The 21,628-nt window shown below is 42.4% G+C and overlaps 1 protein-coding gene across 3 annotated transcripts in view; it reads left to right on the top strand.

Moving 5' to 3' along the window:
• Positions 1-1,486: 1,486 nt before the first annotated feature.
• The window catches only part of RANBP3 (RAN binding protein 3), a 58,294-nt gene continuing 38,152 nt past the window's right edge, over positions 1,487-21,628 (top strand). For all 3 annotated transcript variants that reach the window (XM_021528177.3, XM_021528176.3, XM_021528175.3), the window contains exons 1-2: positions 1,487-1,602; positions 15,577-15,632. In XM_021528177.3, coding sequence (XP_021383852.1) covers positions 1,581-1,602; positions 15,577-15,632 — 78 coding nt within the window. In that variant the 5' untranslated portion in view covers positions 1,487-1,580. The remainder of the gene's footprint in view (positions 1,603-15,576; positions 15,633-21,628) is intronic.

Raw genomic sequence — 21,628 nt, 5'->3', positions numbered from 1 at the left:
AGGTATTTTGTATTTAAAAATAGGTATCCTGTGTGGTGTATTCAATGTGCTGGAGGGAAAGGATACCATGCAAAAGAACATGGAGTGTTGCCAACTGCAACTCCTGCAAGTTTGTTAGGGCAATCCCAAGAACAAACACAGGCTGAGGGGAGAAAGGATTGAGAAAAGGCATGGGAAAAAGGACTTGTAGGGGCAGGTGGATAAGAAGCTCAACATGCCCCAGCCAAAGGCACTGGCACACAAAAAAACCCTCTGCCAGGCTCATTGTCCAGCATGGGCAGCAGGGGAGGGGGCTTCTGCCCTCTGCGCCACTCAGATGAGACCCCACCTGAAGAGCTGCTTCCAGCCCTAGGGAATGATATCAGAGGGATGTGGAGCTGCTGGAGCCAATCCAGAAGAGACCACAGAGATGCTCTGAGGGCTGGAGCCCCTCTGCTCTGGAGCCACGCTGGGAGAGCTGGGGATGCTCACCTGGAAAAGAGAAAGCTCTGAAGAGACCTTATGGCCTGTTCCAGTACCTAAAGGGGCTCCAGGAGAGCTGGAGAGACTTTGGACAGGAGTCTAGAATGACAGGACAAGGGGGAATGGCTTCCCACTGCAAGAGCACAGGGTTAGGTGGGATCTTGCCAAGAAATTCCTGGCTAGTAGACTGGTGAAAGCCAGGGTTGACCCATCCCTGGGTGTTCAAGGCCAGGCTGGATATGGCATTGAGCTACCTAGTCTAGAGAAAGGTGTCCCTTTCTATGGAAATGGGGGGAATGAGGTGGGCTTTAAGGTTCTTTGGAACCCAAACCATTTAGTGATGATTCTGTTTTTTTTTTTTTTTTTTTTTTTTTTTTTTTTTTTTTTTTGTTGTTGGTTTTTTTTTTTTTTTTTTTAATTAATACAATTTATTTACTCCTAACACGTTTTGTCAGTTTTGCGGTTATATTCCTGATGATGATTATCCTAGCAGGCAAACCAGATGGTTTCAATGGATGGGACTTACAAAAGGAATCAAGAGCCTGGCCCTTGGATTCTACCTTCAGCTAGTGTGATAGCTTATGAGGGATGTAGTCAAATGAAGGGCATCGTGCATGCTGCTGTTAAATGAACCTTGAAACAATCCATAGAGGTAAGACGAGAACCATTAATTGCTCAGTTTATACCCCATGTGCCAGCTGCTCTTGAGCGCAGGACGAGGCACCAGGAGCAGCTCATGGTCTGCCCGCCTGGGCTCCGCAGCCACGGGAGGACGGCAAGGCCGCGCACGGGACGGAGACCCGCAGGCAGCTAGCCCCGTTCCGACCGCCGCGATACACACGGTGCGCGGGCCGCAGGGAGCGATCGGGCCAACGCAGACCTCATAACGAGTCGGCCCACGGGGACGCTGCCCAGAAAGCCCTCACGGAGCTGCAGCACCCATGGGAAACCCATCGGGCACCGCGCGGAGCCCGCGAGTCAACCAGGGGCGGCCCTCCGCGCACGCGCGGCGCCGTCCCGGAGCGGCCGTAAATCGGGGCGTGCGCGGCGCGCGGGGCCTGCGGTGAGCGGTGTCGTTCTGCTGCGCGGTGCATTGTGGGTGCGGCTGAGGAAGTAAAATGGCGGACCTGGCGAACGAAGGTAGGTGGGAGTTGCGGGCGTCGTTACTCTGGCCCACAGTGGCCTTGCGCTGCTGTGGGCCTAGGCTGGTCCGGCCCGGCGATCCGCGTTCAGGGGCCGGTCCGGGAGCGCCGCTTCCCCTCAGCCGTCCCGGTCCCAGTGGGGAAGGCGGCCGGACAAAAGGAGCCCTGTGGCCGGGTCACCGCGCTGTCCGCGAGGCGCGGGCGGACGAAGCCAGGCTGGGGCCTACGTCCTTAGGTGCTTCCCGCGGGTCGGTGGTTCTGGGCTCACTCTGCGGCTGCTCCCGGGGCAGGTGGCCCGGGGCCCGTGCTCCCTGGACGTGGGCCCGGCGCTGGGCACGGGCCCTGGAGCACGGTAGCGAGCGCTGCGTCTTGGCCCCGGCTCTGAACCGCTTTGTGCCCCGCCATGTCCAGTTGCTTTTTGAAGTTACCGTCCACAGTTTTCGTACCACTGTAGATCTTTCCTTTGCTTACACTCTTGTTAATCCTTTAGTTAAAGGATTAATAGAAAGCCTGTGTAAAGCAGGGTGTCATAGTAGATGCATTGTGGGTTTTTAAAGCTGAAAATATCAGAGGTGGTCTAGTAAAGTGGCTTCATTTTTTTCTGAAGACCATTAGAAGAACCTGGTCTACAATACTGCAGTTTTGGGTATTCTTCCCCAAGGTGTGTACAGTGGTGTTTCAAGTGGCAGTGGGTATCCATATTTTGCCTTTGGGAATGACAAATGTCTCTCAGGGTTTTGGCAAAAGCCAGTTTGCTGTGTTGTCTCTCATCATTCTCAGGTAAAGGAAGAGGGAAAGAGATACCCAGAGTCAGGTGAATGAAAAATGTGTGTGTGGCTCCTTCTTTCAGGACAGTTTCTTTCTTTTGAACTCTGTGTCAGTGGCAATTACTGTTCTGATATTAACGTTAAACAATAGGAAGCAAATAAATGTTGGTGCAGCCTTTGAAGATGAAGCCTACAATAAGTTAACAATACAATTACGCTTAAGTTAACAAATCCTATGATGCAGCATGTCTTGGGCTGTTGGCTTCCAGACTCAGGGTGAGTTGTCAGTGCCTGAGGAGGCATGATAAGTGATCTCAAGAATAGTAGTAGCCAAATATGTAATGACTATTTGCAAGAAACTTAACATAAGTACTTATTTTATATACTGCTATTATAATACTTTTTAATGGGTTCTTTTGTTCTCTTAGAATCAGAAGCTTGGCAATACCTATCTTAAGTCATGCAAGCCCCTCACTTTACTCCCCTTTGTGCTGGGGAGCATTAAGCTCAACAGTTTACCAATACTTATTACATCTTTTGGTGATGACTTGTTGTGTGCTTCTATCTCTACTTCTTTTTTCCTGCAGGGTCTTGTAGACTGCCTGGGATGGCAAGGGGGAGTGTGATCCCATCCTTAAAATCCTTTCCTGCCTCCAGAGACTTACTTCACCTGTAAAAACCTCTTTAGTTTATACTCGCCTTTCTTCCACAGTTGTCACCTTCATCTGTTGCTGTTCTGTTTCTTCTTGCAATAAGAATGTGATAAAATCTTTCCTCAGATGAAGCAAGATCGTCTTGCTTTGAAACTGTTGTCCCCTCCTTCTAATATCATTGACTGTTGCTAGTTTTGTTCCTTTCAGTGCCATTTTTGAGATGTATATTCTTTGTATAACAGTGGAAATATGTGCACTTCCTGGATTTCGCATCTTTCTCCAGAAACTTGAAAAATTCTATAGTCTTTCTACGTGGCTTATTTGCAGACTCTGTCATGGCAAGGATCTTCTCAGGTGACTGTTTTCTCCTCGTTCTTAAGCACATCAGTGAGTTTATTTTTCCGTTGTTTAGGTGAATGCTTTACTTCCTTGTGCCCAGGTATTTTAATCTAAATATGTGACGTAACTATTTTGGTACTGTTAATTCTTTTACCTTCTGCTTCATATTGGTCTTCTGTTGTTTGTACCATTTGATAGCTCAATGTTCATGTTCACAAAAAAGTGTGATTTCAGCGAAGTTCTTAACTTTCCTGAATCTCAGTTAATCTGTACAACAGTGCTGTCTCAATTATACTTTGTTCTGAGGTGTGAAGCTAATTATTCTTTGACACACAGGCCATATAAGTACCTAGAATGAGGTTTCAGTCATTCTTGCAGACTGTTTTTGTTTGGTGTGTTTAAACAATAGCTTTTATTGTCTGTTCATGCAGGTGAAGCTCAAGATTTTTACCTGTTTGATTACTGCAACAAACCTTTTCCTGGCCTTGAGAAGTGCCGAGATTTGTGTGTCTTGTGTCCTCTCATCTTACTAATATAAAGGTCTTTTAACCTGTTACTTTTACCATGACACCCGTCTTTAAATTCATTGATTGGTGTTTCTGTTTCCAACAGTATATTAGTTATGTTTACCTTCTAGGTTTTGATGCTCTTAAACTGTTGGATGTCTTAAATCACTGCTGAGCTGTCAGTACTGCCTCCAAGTAACCATTCTGCCAATGTCTTTTACAATTTTGAGCTTTTTAAATGGATGATCTTTTTGTGATGCATTTTGTCAAAACTGCAAGCATTCTCTCTAATAATTACTTCATTTTTTTTTATTCTTGTTGTTCCTCAAGTCTTTTTCATCCACTTGTCTTTGTTTCTAATAAATAGGTGAAACTGCTCCCCTACCTCTTTATATTGGAATAATGACCAACTGTATCTTGACAAGAGAAGGCTGTTGGTTTAAGAGGGCCCTCTACTACATAGAAGGGGGCTAAAAGATGACATAGTTGCAGTGCCACTTACCAAAGAAGTTTGTACTGTGAAGTTTCCTGGGAACACATCCTGGTCTTGGCATTGCCTGTCATGGTGGCAGATTAGTTGATAAGTGTGGAGCTAATGAAGAGGAGGAGGGAGTAGTTTCTCCCTAGCTGTGTGAAGTTTGATCGACTTTGCTGCAAAGATGTAATGACATTGTGATAAAGGTTTTGGGGACTGTCGTTATGAGGGTGATTATTGAAAAACAGGGATTTAGACTGGTAAGAATAATTGTTATTGGTATTAATGTATAAAGTAGTTACTGAAAGTTCTTAGAAACTTTCTTTGAAGTCTTTGGTACTTGACTGCCACATGCGTGAAGTGTCAGTGTTAAGACAATCCAGCTAGAATACCAAAGAGAACTAGGACCTTACTGTTGGTCCTATATATTTATGGGAACCAGAATGCTTTTCTCATTAACTTGCAGCTAAAACACAACTAGTAGTTTGCTTGTCTGTAACTTACTGCTGAAGCTGCATTTTTAAGACAACAAGCTCCCCTTGTGTGGGGAATGAATTAATCTTTTCAATGGCTGAAAAGCAGTACAAATTTTTCTCAGGGCTAAAATTTGATGGATGTGTACACATTTTCCTTTCACGAGGTGTCTGTGACTTACTTGGCTTTATGAAATTGCTGAGCATACAGCACAATCATAACAGATTTACTATATGTACCTGCCTTGAATTAATTAGAGGCTAAAGAGCAGTGGTGCAGCAAGAGACCTGGGGGTTCTGGTTGATGGCAAGTTGGATCTGAGTCAGCAGTGCCCTGGAGCCAGGATGGCCAACCATGTCCTTAGAGGCATCAGGCCAGCTGGGTGAGGGAGGGGATTTGTCTCTCTGCTCTGCACTGAGGCAGCTTCATCTTGAGTTTTAGGGGCAGTTTTGGGCACCACAGTATAAAAAAACATTAAGCTAATAGAGAAGTGTCCAAAGAAGGGCCACAAGGATGGGGAAGGGTCTAGAGGGGAAGTTGTATGAGGAGCTGCTGAGGGCACTTGGTTTGTTCAGCCTGGAGAAGAGGAGAGTAAGTCTTGCAGTCTTCAACCTCCTAATGAGAGGCAGGTACCAGTCTGTACACTCTCATGACTAATGAGAGAACTTGAGGAAACAGCATGGATCTGAGTTGGGAGGTTTAGCCTGGATACGAGGAAAAGGTTTTCCACCCAGAGGGAGGTTGAGCACACAAGGCTTCTCAGGGCAGTGGACTGAGAAGCACCAAGCCTGAGTTCAATAAGTGTTTGAACAATGCTCTGTCACATGGTGGCCTTTTTGGGATGCCCTGTTTTCCTGGTGTAGGGCAAATTTGGGAGAAAACCTCTGAAGGGGTGTTCCTCTAGAAAGCAGATTCAAGCTGTCCTCCCCCAACTGGTTCATTAAAAAGTTCCCTTGAAGAAAAGTGGGAAAAACCCCTGCTGGCAAAGCATTTGCCAGCACAAAAATTGAACAATATTAAACAATAAAACCTTGCCACTCTGAAGAAATTATAAACTCAGAAAGTCTCCTTTGTGTGGTGTAGCTCAGCTCACTCAGTCTCTCATCAGACCCTCCAGTGCTGGAAATGCCACGGCCCAGCCCAATGGGCCACAGATGCAAGCTGCCAGTGCTCTTTTGGGTGTTCAGTCAAGAGCAGGTTTGAACAGTTCCAAGAAAAAGAAAATCCACAGTCCAGGGAACTTGTCTGGCTCAGTGAGCTAAAAACTAACTAAAAGCAAGGGAAAGCTCTGTCCCGCTATCTGTCTGTACTGCAGACAGCACAGTCCAGGAGAAGGATGCGGGGGAGCAAGTGCAATTTCTGATAATAAACTCCAGGGTTCTGCTCTCTCCCTCTTTGCTCTTGGAACTGGTCTTAATGGTGCAGAACTTATTTCTAGGCTAAACAGACTAATGGGGATACAAGCATCATAAAGTCATTTCAGGACACTTCACCCCTTATCCCCATATAGTCAGCTTACTACCAAAATTAGTATATATTCTAACTCAGCACTTGTGTGTATTTATATACACATACACAGTATACAGCTATATACAGACAATGGCAATGACATTCATCAGACAGTGATACTTACACGTAGTTCTCACCCCACAATCAGATCTCCCTGAGGTACACATCATGTTGTTTCATCTTTCTGCATTATCCACTGTGTACAACCTGGTCCCTAAGCAAAGACAACCCCACAAATGGGTTTGTCTGTACTCAAGGCAGCATTGATCCAAACTGTCTTCCCTGACAAACCTCTGACATGCACCGCTGGGACTTTGGCTCTGTCTACTGTATGCAGGGTGATTCAGTTTACCTATATGGGTATGCTGTGTGATGAGAGCAATTCACTTGCTCCATGTGGCATGGTGGGTAGAGGGAACCTTTGCTATGAGCATCCACCCCAGCACCGGTAGTCAGGGTGCCAGGGAGAGTTGTGCTTTGAGTCTCCCCAGGCACCTCCTGCCAAAGGCTCCAGGACAGACCATGGTTCCCAGCTGCAGAGTAGAGCATGTTCTTCACATCAGGTCCTGTCCTGTTCTGACTGGGCCAAGGGCTACTGCATGAGCCATTTCCTGCTTGATCTGGGCAAAGTCTTGTTGCTGCTTAGGACCCCAGTGGAAACTGTTCTTGTGGTTGACTAGGTAGAGAGGGTCACAATCTTACTGTACTCAAGAATATGCATTCTCCAAAAGCTTATGGCACCTAAGAAAGCTTGTGTTTCCTTCTTGCTGGTTAGTGGAGACATCATGGTGGTCTTGTTGATGACCTCAGTGGGAATCTGATACTGTCAATCTTGTCATTTTACCTCCAGGAATTGAATCTCTTGAGCAGACCCCTTGACTTTGCTTTTCTTGATGGCAAAACCAGCTTTCAGGAGAATCTGGGTGATTTTCTCTCCTTTCTCAAACACTTCTGATGCTGTGTTCCCCCATACAATTATGTCATTGATGTACTGCAGCTGTTCTGGAGCCTCACTGTTTTTCCTGGGGTTCAGTCACCCCAGGACACCTGTGCAGGGCCAGGAGTGTTCCTAATGGGTCCCTTCCAACTCAACATATTTTATGAAATACACAGAAGGTGAGCAAACTGAAGTAGTTCCTTTCAGACTAATCAGTATAATTTCTTTACCAGACTTGTAGGATGCTGATTGCTTCCGTGCCATTTTGGTGGCGGGGCAAGGGGTTGGGGGTTGCCCTGGTTGTTCATTCTACTTGTCTCATGGTAGCTTTTGGACAGAGGAAGGTCTGCTGTCACTTTGAGAGAAAATGTGTCATTCACCACTGACTGCTGCAGACTCTAGAAACAAGATTTTTTTTTTTTCCCCTATGGTGACTTCAGATGGATTAGTGGTTGCAAAGTTAGGCTGAGTGACATGTCCAAATAATTCACACCCTGGCATCATAAAGAGCTATTTAATTGACAAGGCAGAGCTATCTTAATGCCTCAATACTTCTTGTGAACACTTTTTTGAATTATTTATATATATTTTATCTACATTACCAAATAGTTGTCCTGCCTCATGGCTTTTCCCTCTGGTATGAAAATAAGCTACTTTTTTCTTTTCTGACTTGTAACATTTGCAGAAGTATCTCTTTTCACCATGTCAGTTCTAGTCATCATGAGAAGATAGGCCATAAATTATCCAGTTGTGTTTCTTGTTTCTGACATGAGGTATGGCTGGATTTTGCTTGTGGAGTTCTTTCTGCGGATAAGCTCTTAGTGGCAGCTTGCTCTTTGCTTTGAGTCTATTGTTAGCTATTGAAAAATAATGCTGTGTTGTTATCAACATCTTTTGAATTTTATAGTACTGCATATGATCTGTATCTCTTCATATGTTAAATTTAGCATGATTATTCTGCTCTTCATAATGTAAATGGTGAAAAAATCCCCAAGGACATTTTTTTGTTGCCTGCAGTGTTCCAATAAGCATAATTAAACCTAACTTTGAACTTTTACTTTCTTGACTCTTAGGTAAGTGTTTTGCAAGTGATAAATTATCACTCTGAGTATTTAAAGTCAATTAACAACCTAATTGCTGTTCTTTTTAACACTCACTTTTTCTCTCAAGTGATCTATTACAAAGAGTTACAGTTGGAGTAGCTATTCCCAACTTGTATGCTTCTGGTGTTGAAGAGTCCTTCTTGAAATTGAAGCAAGGACCTGCTTGCCAAGAAGTTGCACTGTAGGTTTTTTTTTCCCCTGCCTCATGTAGTTTTCCATGTAATCAGGCACTATTCAATTTCTAAACGTAATTTGGAGTAAATTTAAAAAGAAAAAGTTTGAAACATTGTTATTCTTAGCTTTAAAAATAAATTCTCATCTTAATGCGGCTACAGCAGATCTGGTGAGGTCTTAAAAGCTGTTTCCATGCCATGGTTCCGTCTAAAATTTAAAGATTAACCTGAATCGCCAAGATATTTCATGGTCTGGGTTGCATATCCTGTGGGGGACACTGTGTGCGTTCAGCCTGGAGGAAAGAAGTCTTCAGAGAGGCACAAGTGGAGCTTATCAGGGTCTGTGAGGAGGTTATTAGAGAGACAGACCCAGGCCCATCAGAGTGGTGTATGTTGAAAGGACAAAGACAAAAGGTGAGAGGTGGAATGAGATGTTCAGACTGGAAATAGGAGGAAGGTTGGATTTTTGTGGTGGTGGTAGGTTTTTTCACCATAAGTACAGTCAAGCAGTAGAGAAGAGACTTCCCTGGGAGGCTGCTCAGCCTCTGTCCTTGTATATTAAGACCAGACTGGATAGCCTGATTAACCTGGCCTGACATCATAATGGACCTTACTTGAAGCTGGAGATTGGACTAGAGACCTCCAACCTGATTCATGCTGTTTCCTTATGGCAGAGGCCCCAAGGGCTCAGCAGTGAAGAAGGTGACTGCTTTTTGGCCCTTGTCATTGCTGTGCCATGAGATATACTCTGTGAGCCTGAGAACTCTACAGAGATACACACTCCTGCAAATGTTTGTGTTGGAAGAGACCTTTGAAGACATCACCCCTCTTTCCTCCCACCACCCCCCCACCCCCCCCCCCAGTATTGTTCAGGGACACCTTCCACTACACCAGATTGCTCCAAACCTCATCCAGTCTGGCTTTGAATGTTGCCAGGGATGCCATCCACAGGTCCATGAAGCAACCTGTACCTCACCACCATTGTAGGGAAGAATTTCTTTCTAATATCTCATCTAAATTTACCCTCTGTCACTTTGAAGCCATTCCCCCTTGTCCAAAGTCCCTCTCCTGTGGAGCCCCTTTAGGTACTGGAACAGGCTCTTGAGGTCTGTGTGTAGCCTTCTCTTCTCCAGGCTAAACACCCCCAGCTCTCCCAGCCTGTCCCCAGAGCAGAGGGGCTCCAGACCTCAGAGCATCTCTGTGGCCTCCTCTGGGCTTGCTTCAGGAGCTCCACTCTTCATTCTCCTGATACTGTTCTCTAGGGCTGGAAGCAGCTCTTCAGGTGGGATCTCACCTGAGTGGGGCAGAGGGCAGAATCCCCCCCTGCTCATGCTGGTCAGTGAGCTCAGCACAGAGGGGGGTTTTTGTGTGCCTGTGCCTGTGGCATGTTGAGCTTCTTCTCCACCTGCCCCCACAAGTCCTTCTCCCCAGGCTTTTTCTCAATCCTTTCTCTCATCAGCCTGTGTTTTGTTCTTGGGATTGCCCTGACACACTTGCAGGAATTGCACTTAGCCTTGTAGAAGTTCATAAGGTTTGCATAGTCCCACCTCTCCAGCCTGTCCAGATGGCATCCCTTCCCTCCAGCATATCAGCCGCACCACACAGCTTGGTGTCATTGGCAGACTTCCTGCCTTCAATTCCACTGTTCATGTCACCAAAATAGATACTAAGCAGTGCTGGTCCCAAACTTGGTTTCCACTTGGACATTGAGCTGTTGACTGCAACTCTTGAGTGCAGCAGATTCCTTATCCATGGAATGGTCCATCTATCCAGTTTAGAGACAAGGAATCTCCTCTGGGACAGTGTCAAATGGTTTTCATAAGTCTAGGTAGACTGTCAGTTGTTCTTGCCTTGTCCACCAACAGTGTAAGACAATCATAGAACCAAATTTGTCAGGCATGGTTTGCTCTAAGTGAAACTAGGTTGGCTGTCACCAATCACTGCCTTATTTTCCATGTGCTTTATCAGAGTTTCCATGGTGGAGGTTCATAGAGGGTCTGCTCCATGATCTTGACAGGTGCAGAGGTGAGCCTCGCTAGCCTGTAGTGTCCCAAGTCTGCCTTTTCTCCCTTTTTGTAAATGGGTGTTAGTTTCCCCTTTTCTAGTCACTGGGAACTTCCTCAGAGGGCTACAACTTCTCAATGAATGGAGAGTGGCTTAGATACTTCCTCTGACAGTTCCCTTAGGACTCATGCATGCATTTCATCAGTTCCCATGGACTTGTGCACCTTAACCTTCCTTAGATAATCTCAAGCCTGTTTTCCTTTAGCACGTGGGCCTTCATTCTGCCAGTCCCTGCTGCTTTCCCCATTTATTACTTGGTTTGGAGCACTTCTTGGTGAAGATGGAATCAAAAACATTGAGTACCTCAGCTCTCCATATCCATGGAAACCACATCTGTTGCCTGATGGAGAGGGCCAGTGTTTTCCCCAGCCTTTCTCTTATCTCCAATGTAACTACAGAAGCTTTTCTTGCTGCCCTTGGTCCCTTGGATTTTTTTCAATGAGTCACTTCATGCTGCAATAAAGGTCTGACACCTTGTGGCTGCTAGAGGTGCATCATGTGAGTGAATGTTATGTCTAGTTGTGGTAAATATGATTGACATGGGAGAGTTTGCTATAGCTACTAGTGGTCACACATCTAGGTTAAAAATCTCATAGTAAATAGTATGTATGACTTGAAGATGGTATCTCTGCATGAGCTATGGAGGTAGTATTTTCTGTTTCTGCATTTTGATTTCCACAGCTTGTGAAGGAAGCTCAGCAGGTTTAATAGTACATGTTTTTCTCACAGTACATAGGGCATTTTTTTCTAGTTAATCACTTGATGGTAAAATATGTTAAAGAAATTTAGCCTGTGAAATCCAACTCTTGAGGTTTTTTGTAGTTATTCATGCAGGTTGAAATATCTGCAAAGTGAATAAACTGCAGGAAGGAGTTCTGTGGATTCAGTTGGTTTTCAGTTGTGGATTTAATTTGATTTGACAGTCTAAAACCATTCAGGTTTGTATGGTGCCAGGTCTTGAGATTGGAGAGGTACTATCTCTGATGCTAATTACTGAAGTTTTGCTTTCCTTCTTACATGCTTGGACTTCATCTGAATGCCTTTATCAAGACTGACATGGTTAGAAAAAATTGACATTTCTCTTTTGTTTTGCCATGTTTCTGTCTGCTTCTCTGAAGAAAAAAACCAAATCTAATCCTCAGTTTTTAAGAACTCTGTGCTCTGACTGCTCGTCTCTTGGTGAAGGAGGTCTCATGTTCTCTTACATGCATTCTACCTGAAATTTGCTTTATTTTCAAGTTGCTGAGAGTTTAGTGGACCTAAATCCATTTTATAGTAGGTCATCCTTCAGACGTCCTGGTGTAACAAAAGCTTGAGAACCTGGCCGTCTGGCTCAGATGTTGGCTAATACAAATAACAGTGGAAATCTTGTTTTGAGCCAGCACTTGACTGGGAAAACCAAAGAACTACCTAACATCTGCATTTCTGATCCGCAAAAATAAAATCTGGTATGGGGGTTCTTCAGTTGATGGAAACATGGTATGTGTAAGTGCTTTTGTATGAAAAACAATAAATGGTAGAGAGCTCTGCATAAATGCATTTGAAAATGTAACTAGAAATAGGAACCAGAATCTGGAGCTGGACATTTGAATGGGAAATTGGACACTAGAATTTTTTACCAAATGCAGAAATAGATGATTGAGGGCAGTATTACTTTGCTTTTAATGCCTTCAATGAAAATGTTTACCAAAATTTAAATAAAGCTTAGAAAAATAGGCAGTATTTAGTGAAGGTGGTCAGATTAGGCAATCTAGTAATCTCTTCCTGCCTTGGGCTAGAATTAGGAAGATGTTTTCAGCACTGTGATATTGTTGCAGACTTCAGAAAGGACAGAAATGAACAAGTGCTCCGTGTGTCTGTATTTGAGTAAGCACTGGTACAGTTGTTAGCTGTGAGTGCCTCTTATCATTGTTCCTGACCCTGTCAGTTGGTCTCACAGTCAGCAAGAGCAGTAGTGAGATTCTTGGACCTTGAATACTGGATTACTGAGTTCCTTTAGTGGACAAAGACTATGAGATGTTGCACCAGTGTTCCCTTTTTCGGGTTGACTGATAGCCCTGGGCATAGTTTGCTTTATTAGGTCCTTTTGCCATTCGCATTTGTCGTAGCTGCTCACAACCTCAAATAGTTGGAGGTTTTTCACTCTCTTTTTTTCTTTGTTCTTTCATCTATTTCTTTTTTACTGTAAGCTTTCTGCTGTTTCTGACATCTGTCTTTTTTCTTGAGTGCTTAGTTTTCAATTACTCCATTTCGTATTTTGTATTACTTTGCATCAGTTTCTCTGGCTGCTCATTCCACCTTTAGCCAGCTGTCCCATGCTTTTCTCTGCACTCTGCATTGTTGTTGAATCTGTTTTTCTTTGCTTTCTTCTCTCTCATTACTTCAATCCTTTGTTATGCACTAGAGAGACAAGTAGATTTTGTTCAGTTCTCCTTGGTATTTGTGGAATTTGGTGCAGGAATCTCTTGTAAGATGTGCATGATAATCAAGTCCCACATTCTGGGAAATCTCCCTATTGATTGCTTTGGCAGAGGGCATGCTGCTGTAGCAGTAGTACTAATGACCACTGAAGTATTGTCTTGGTGTCTGCTAAGGAAGGCAGGAGCCTCCCCTGAAATGGAAAATGTAAGCTCCCTCCCTCCAAATTGTTATAATTTTGAAATTAAGGGGCCCTCAGGCAAAGATATGGGAGCAGGAATAACAGTTCTTTATTAGGGAAAGAAAATTTTTAAAAATAAAATAAACAATGCAGCAATACAAAACAACACTGACAGAGTGAAAATACAACCAGACACTTTGTGGGTCAGGGTGTTGGTAGCAGTTCAGTTGAAATGGTGGCTGCAGTCCTCCTGGAGTGACAGATGTGGTTCTGTTGAAGCAGTGATCCTGTAGAAGGCTGTAGTCTTCCTCTGAAGATACAGTGGTGGTGTAGATGGGCTTGGCCTTTCTCTGAGAATCCAGTGGGAAAGGCTGATTGTGGTCTTCCAAATCTCAGATTATATACAAGTAGGAATCCTTGGCTCCTCTCACTGGGTGGAGCATCTCCCAATGGGATGATATAATTTTTATCAGTCATGCAGTGACACTTGATGGCCTATTAACAGCAGATGTCTCCCCAGAGGGAGGATTAATTGTGGAAAAGATAAAGAAAATGGCCCAATTAACAGAAGATAAACTACCCTACTTCCAACAGATGGGAATAGATTACACCCTCCCATTTCCAACCTAAGTATACCACCATAACTGTCACTTTGAAGTCAAGATTTAAAAGCTTAGTCATTGCCTAGTGGAGCCTCCCACAGGTAGGTTATACTGAAGCCCAGGGAATAAAAATGGATCCTTGGCTTGTATTACCACACTCTGGGTTTTGGGACAGGTATTATTACATTTAAGGGTCTGTATTGTTTTCACTTCTGAAATGGATTGTCTGCATTGTCTGCATTGCTATTATTAATAAGCGTTTTTAAGATTCAGCAGTATTTGATGGATAGATGAACTTAAAAAGGAAAAAAAAGAGCAAGCAAAATTATGTCATAAGTAGCTTAATTTCTTGATTAATTTTGCCTTTTGCAGAACATGTTATGCCAGTCTTGTTAGATCACTCTTGCAGTGTTTTTTGGTTTTGCTGGGTAATCCCTTTAAGTTAGATCCATAGAAAAATAGACGCTCTTCTACCCTCACAATTAAATGCACAGTTCTGGCAATAATTTTCATAATTTTGCATACGTGAAACTAAAGTTTCACTTTTTCAGTTAAACTGATCTAATATAACAGTTCCCAAATGGTCAGTTTCATTCCTTTTTCCTTATATGGTGCTCCAAGTACTTTACTGATCCTGCAAGATTTTGTGATACTGTTCTTTTTTGTGGTGCAAGGTAGTTCTTCTTGATAGCTTTGTATTTCTTTTTCTTTTATGTTAGCCTTTCAATCTCTGAAACTTTTAAAATTTTTAATTTTCTTAAATGTCTAGATTTGTTTATAAGACTGGATAATTGCAAAGGTGGAACTTTTTTTGCTAATTTCTTTGTAAATCAAGCTCTCTGTAAATCCCGTTTTCCAGACTGAAAGACTGAAATATTGTGCTCATCTTTAGCCCTGCAAACATACAGGAGGGCTGCTGACTGCATAGTGTGTGTGCAGCTTCTCTTCAAATATAACTCACAGACAAGATGTGTCAGTTTGTTGAACTCTCAGGAATTCTCACCTCTGCTTTACCATGCACACTCCCCCTGAGTATGTATATTTTTATTATTCAGGATTCTGAAGTAGTTGTGAAATCTCAAAGGACAATGGAAATATACACTCATTCTATACATTAATTCTACTCTTGTGGACTTGATGCTGATGTGCTTATTTAGAAAATAGCATTCTGCTAATATTTGATTCAGAGCTTTAAGATGAAAGCATATGTGCTCTTAAATTGTGCAGAAAAGGCTGGTTCCTCTGTAATGTGTAATATAGTAGGTTTGAATTGTAGACCTGCAAATATTAATATAGGACCTTTCTACAGCTTTCAGTGATAATGAAATACAAGCGTAATCAAATGTCAGTGTTAGGGGACCTTTAAGAAAGGAGTATGTGGGGGCGTAAAACAAACTCCCCTTTCATTAATGCGTGTCAGTGGGGAAGGAAAAGCATGTGTTCAGCTAGTGAACTGCTGCATCAAAGGGACTTTTCCTTCTGATGTACTAAAGTGTGGTACAAGTACTAGCTTGTAAGTGATCTGGAGGAGAAACACAAATAGCTTTTAGACATTAGTTGTGTTGTTTGTCTTAAAACACTCTTTTTTAACTTTTGAAGGTTAAGTCCTTATAAACATCAATTACCAGGAACTGGTAGAAACAATATGTGTAACTGAGATTTAACTGGCTTAGGGATTCATTGTTGCTAAAAGCATCACAGAACAGAACATTTTCATAATAGTCAAGATGAATGTGGTTGGAAAAAACTCCAATGATTTCTCTTTTTACAGAAAAACCTGCCATTGCCCCACCTGTCTTTGTATTTCAGAAGGATAAAGCACAGAAGGTAAGGAGTTATTGATACTTTCTTTTTTTGTTCTTAGCCCTGACTCCTTTCTTCCATGGTGATCAGCCCTTTGTATTGTTGTGAGGCTGAAGGTGGCTAATAGAACATTACCATCATCAATGGGCATAGTGCAAGCAGATACTGAAGGGCTAAAAGTGGGAAGATGTATGGTGGTTTCACAATACAGGTAGCTCTTCAGACAGAATATGGATCAATGTGGAAGAAAAAGTACGGTGAAGGTGTATCTTGAACATGTGGCAGAGGGGTGCTGACACGCTCAGCATGACAAAGCTACAAAGCAAAGAAAACTGGTCCAGACTATTGCTTTTCACCTCAGTGTACTTAAATGTCTCTCGTATCTTTGGTTTGTATACTGTGAAGTGTCTAGTTATCTTGGGAAATGGTAATTATGTTCGCTGATCTCAATATGGGATTTAATTCTGTCTGGTTAATAGTAAAAGCTAGTACGATTTATGTGGGGAAAAAAATCAAGGTTACTCTTGTTTCTGTTGAAGATGCTGGGAACCAACAGAAGTGTATGATACACTTTCTGTTGGATCACTGGATTATTTTGTTATCTGTGGAGTCAGAAATGTTTGAATTGAAATACTGAGTAATTTTTCAGTTGATAGCTTTTCTTTAGTTTAGAACAAGTACCAGACTCAAGCTTTCTCACAGGTTCATATTCCTCAGCAGGAGCTTGAAATTGTTTTTCAGCTTGGAAAGGATTTAAGTCTGTTGTCCTCCAAATATTAGCTAATCAAATTAAATCTGCTAGAGAGTAAGTGCTTTCAAGACATCCTTTTAATTACATTTTTTACAATAACTGTTTACATATACTGTGGAATGAAGGGAGTGGTAGTGTTTGTACTGCCAATTTTGATCATGTTTCCTCTTAGGAAACAGCTCCCAATCACCCACTGTTGCTTAGACTATTCTGAAGTCCCTTCTGAGTTGTGTCATGGTGCGTGTTCTCTGCAGATGTCTTTTACCCTGGTGGTGATTGTAGCAGTGTGCAATCCAGGCAGAGTGACGTGGTCCTGTGTCCTTTTGGGCTGGCCTGGTCCTTACATGCCAAGATAGCAGTTCTTGTACTCTCAAGTTCCTTCATGATGCACCTTTGCTTCTGCACCCCTCTAGCGGCCTGCATACTTCATGCCTTCAGCATTAAGCTGTGCAAACTCCTCCATTGGGCTGTGAGACAGATCTGTTGCACTCTGATAGATTGCAATAAAATATTCATAAAAATATATTAATAAAAGGGATAATGTATTTTGGTGCTGGCAGAGGTGATCTAAGGAGGGACATCTGTGATTTAATCTGCCCAGCTGCCTCTGAGGATGCAGAGGTGGTGCTGAGCAGATAACTGTATTCAGGACTGCCTCGACATAGACAGAAAGTCTGGCTTTGATGGGTAGAGAGTCTGTGGGCTCCTAAGCATCTTGAAGGCACAGGAGGTAGAGATAAGTTATGCATTTATTTAAATGCCAGGCGGTGGTGGTGCTGTCATGGATGCTGGCCACTGTTGCTTTGTGCATGGAATAAGTCTGGCTTGGGTGGGGAGTAGGGCCTGTTCCTTGAAACAGATCAGAGAGTCTAGTGGTAGCATCTGTCAGTTAGTTGCCAATTTTCAAAGTAGTGACAGACATAAATGCTTATGCTAGAGTGTTGTGTCGAGATAGAGGATTTTTAAAGGAGAAGGGGGAGTGGTTAATAATTTTAGTGGCTTTTATTGTTATGTATTTGACACTGCAGAGAAGGACTTGTAGAAGCATCTATGCTGTGCTTCTTGCAGTTTGATTGAATTAAAAGCTTCTTGCTTGTGCCAGTAGTTGTTTTTTGTAGTATAGATACAGTAGTAGTATAGTCAGAATATGATGCTGTGAGCTCAAGTAACAGCCGATGTCTTATGCTGTATATATCAGAACCTGGCATTCAGGCCAGCTTTAATCAATTTAATTAAGGAAAAGTGCATCATGTTACATACTGGTTGAGATCTTTCACTGTATTTTCAGAATGGCTTAATAGCTAAGATTTCCCAAGAAGGGTAACTGTTACTGTTTCTGTAAAAGGTGCTTGGTTAAGTGCATTGCCTACCACAAAAGACTAGCCTCTAAAGTTAACAGGGAAATCCTACAAACAGAGGAGTTTTTCCTTGAGCAGTGTTTTGAAGAAAATGCAAAAGTAACTTCAAAATAGTTGTTAAAGAACACACTACTTGAATATGTAATTTCTCAATGTAAATTACAATTTTAATTTAGCAAAATGTCTGTCTAGTCAAGTCACTTTTCTGTAAGCAAAAGTGTTAGTGGAGGCTTTTTAGTGCTGACACAGCAGTCTGACGATAAGCTGAGGGGAAGAAAAAGCATTGCATTGTGTATTCAGGTAACTGTCTGTGATGGTTGTTCATATGTTTGTCTAGTATTTTTCCACATGAACCTGTACTTCCTGAGCAGAATTACTTCATTTCAGTGTCTGCAGATCCTCTCAGTATTACAGCTGTGTTGATATAATTCAGTGGTCTTACTGACTTTCCTGGAACTAACAGTAGTGTCTACTATTAAGTTAAACAATGTTCTTTTTCTAGATACCCTGACTTAAGTTTGTGCTAGGAAGGTGTCTGACATTTGGGTCATACCAACACCACGGAACATTTGAGACTTGGATCAGAGTGGCTGGAAAGCTGCCTGGTGGAGTAGGACCTGGTGGTCCTGGTCAACAGCAGCTGAACATGAGCCCAGGTGTGCCCAGGTGGCCAAGAAGGCCAATGGCACCTGGCTGTACCAGCTACAATGTGGCCAGCAGGACCAACTCAGTGACTGTCCCCTGTGCTGGGCACTGCTGAGGCATTTCAAACCCTGGGCTCAGTTTTAGGCCCTTCCTGACAAGAAAGTCAGTGAAGGGCTGGAGCATGTCCAGAGAAGGGAACAGAGCTGGGAAAGGGTCTGGAGCTGATAAGGAGCAGCTGAGGGAGTGGGCAGGGGCTCAGCCTGGAGAAAAGGAGGCTCACAGGAGATTGTTTCACTCTCTACAACTCCCTGACAGGAGGGTGGAGCCAGGTGGAGGTCAGGCTCTAGCAGGGAACAAGCGATAGGATGAGAGGAAATGACCTTGAGTTGTGCTGGGGTGTTTAAGGTTGGATATTGGGAATTTCTTCACTGAAAGGGCTGTTCAGCCCTGTCACAGCTGCCCAGGATAGTGGTGGAGTCCCCATCCCTACCGGGATTTAAAAGCTGTGGTGATGTGGGCTAGTGGTAGATTTGGTAGTGCTGAGGGAATGGCTTGATTCTGATCTTGGAGAAGGTTTTAAACCTGAACAATTCTGTGGTTTTATGATCCTTTTCTCCACTAGAAATTGGAAAATATTCAGCATGTTCTAGGACAAAATTAATACTAGTCTGGAAACTAATTTTTTGACTACATCTTCCAGCTAAGGTTGTATATACTTGAATAAAATATCAGGCCTTGCAATTTGACATGTTTATATAGAGAGGACAAAAAATGCATAGTGTTCATAGTGTTGCTCCTTAATGTTACTTTACATAAGGAAGTTTGAATTTTCTTTTGCAGTTAAAGATGCTTGAGCATGTCCAGAGAAGGGCAATGAGGCTGGTGAGGGGCTTGGAACACAAGCCCTATGAGGAATGACTGAAGGGAGCTGGGGTTGTTTAGCCTGGAGAAAAGGAGACTCAGAGGTGACCTTATCACTCTCTACAACTACCTGAAGGGTGGTTGTAAGTCAGCTGGGGGTCAGTCTCTTTCTCCAGGCAGCAACTGACCTGAACCAGAGGACACAGTCTGAAGCTGCACCAAGGGAAATATAGGTTGGATGTTAGGAAAATGTTTTTTTACCGAAAGGGTGATAAAGCTGTGGAATGGTCTGCCTGGGGAGGTGGTGGAGTCACCATCCCTGGATGTGTTTAGAAAAAGACTGGATATGGCACTCAATGTTTAGTTTAGTTGAAGTGTTAGGCCATGGGTTGGACTCGATTTTGAAGGTCTCTTCCAACCTAGTAATTCTGTGAAAAGACAGGATTAGTCTGTCCTTGTTTTCAGTTTAGATGTCAATTAATGGTGGATATCAAATTTGTAGTTACTAAATATGAGTGAGTCTGTATTTTCATTATTTTCTCGTCTCCTTAACTATTTTAGAATTGTTTTTCCAATGTGTGAAATACAACTTTGCAAATATCTGAATAGTAGCACTGTTATTATTTCTGACAAGCAGAGTTCCTAGGGCTGACACCCGTTGGAAAATTGCATCAGCTTAAGGCTCAAACTGTTGAGATCTGAAAGCGATATGAAGTCTGAACCTCACTGTTACGTATAGAGTATTTCTGTTACTCCAAATAACTTCTTTATGAGCTAAGCTGTGCTTTTCATAGCACTTTCTGAATTAAATATTTAAATTGAGGGATACAACTTATATTGAGGGATACAACTTATATCTGTGTTTATTATACACTTTGGTGTTTCTGCTCTGAAACTGATTTTAGCTTCTGCCATAAAACCATTTCATGACAAGTTTCTGGCTACAGTTTACTTTTAATTAATTTTCTGAAGTTAGCTTTTAACATGCATTTCTGAGGTGAAAGTATTCTGTTACTTTTTCATTGGCACATTTTAAGCAAGTATATTAGCTCAAACAAATTTAATCAGTAGTGTAAAGAAACACTTTGTCCAAAAATGTTTTTAAATAGTGTCATTTGTTCTGCTAGTATGAACTGTTGGTACACTGGTCGTTACTGATTGTCATTACATAGGATCATTATGACCTCCCTATACTATGACCTTTTTATACTTGTGATTAACAAGTATAGGAAAAGGTAAATTCTCCACTCGGATTTAAAAAATTTTTGCACTTGAAGACACCATTGTTTATGGTGTAGCTTGCACCTTGTCTTCTTCCCTCCACCAGCCTATGTATTGGTAGAATATAGAAAAGAGTACTTTATTTCTAGTTTGTTGTATAACTGGTTTTGATCAGTGTCCTCCTTTCCATACATGAATTGATAGTGGTGACCTTTTAAGATTGACTCTGAAAGAAGGTAAGTAAGCTATGTGATACTTGGGTCATGTTCCATACCAAGAGTTTAAGGGGTAACTGGGGGTCCTAAATGCAAAGGTTCTGGAGTGAATAAGGGGCTGTGTTGTTAAGTTATTCTAGCTGTCATCACGGTCTTAACTATACAGTTTAAAACTAGGTGTAGAGTTGTAGAAGTGATGTAGGTGATTGGAATATGACATTCTCAATAGCCTGAAGAACAAAATAATGAGGTTTTTTTTTTAAGATACTTAAAGTAGGGGTTAATTGAAGTCCTGCTTTGATGCAGTGTTATTTGGAAATGCTTGGGTTTTGGTGGTTTGGGGAGGCAGATGACTAGAAAAGGTTCTTCGTGCTGTGGCCATGACTTCCAGGTTTAGGATAGTGGCAGTGAGAAAGCTGTGAATGAAATAATTTGTGTAAGGAGAAGCAGAGCATTCCCTTTCCCAGTCTGTCTCAGCATTGTTAGCATGGATACCCAGTGGAACTGTATTGTAAGTCCATAATGTACTTATAGAGTTGAAATTTGTGCTTAAGAGCTCATAATTGTGAACATTTTGCTGTACATAAAAGAACAGTCATGAAGGTATTTGGAGAGACAGTTGTACAGAAAAAGCTTGGAGGTATATAGAGAGGCTGATAAAGGTTATTAGGCATATAGACAAGAGTTGCCCTTGGCTCTAAGCAGGTAAAAAATGTGAAAAGATATACTGAGAGTAGTCTTTTTCAGCCATTGGATAGAGGTGCTAGGGTGAGGAAAATGAGGAAAGGGATTGCAAATAACTCAAATTAGAATTGGTAGGAAAAGCTGCTCCAAGAGTGCTTGTTCCAGTCATTATGTAAAAAGAATATTATTTCCTTGCCTTTATTTGGTGACTGTAGTATCACGCAAGTCTTAGCTTTAAATTATTCGTTCATGTCTCTCCTTATTTTCTGTAATACAGAGGAAACA

Source organism: Lonchura striata, chromosome 28, assembly GCF_046129695.1.
Source record: "Lonchura striata isolate bLonStr1 chromosome 28, bLonStr1.mat, whole genome shotgun sequence".
Lineage (NCBI taxonomy): Eukaryota > Metazoa > Chordata > Aves > Passeriformes > Estrildidae > Lonchura > Lonchura striata.
The sequence above is the reverse complement of the archived record's forward strand: the minus strand, read 5'-3'. Positions and strand labels throughout refer to the sequence as shown.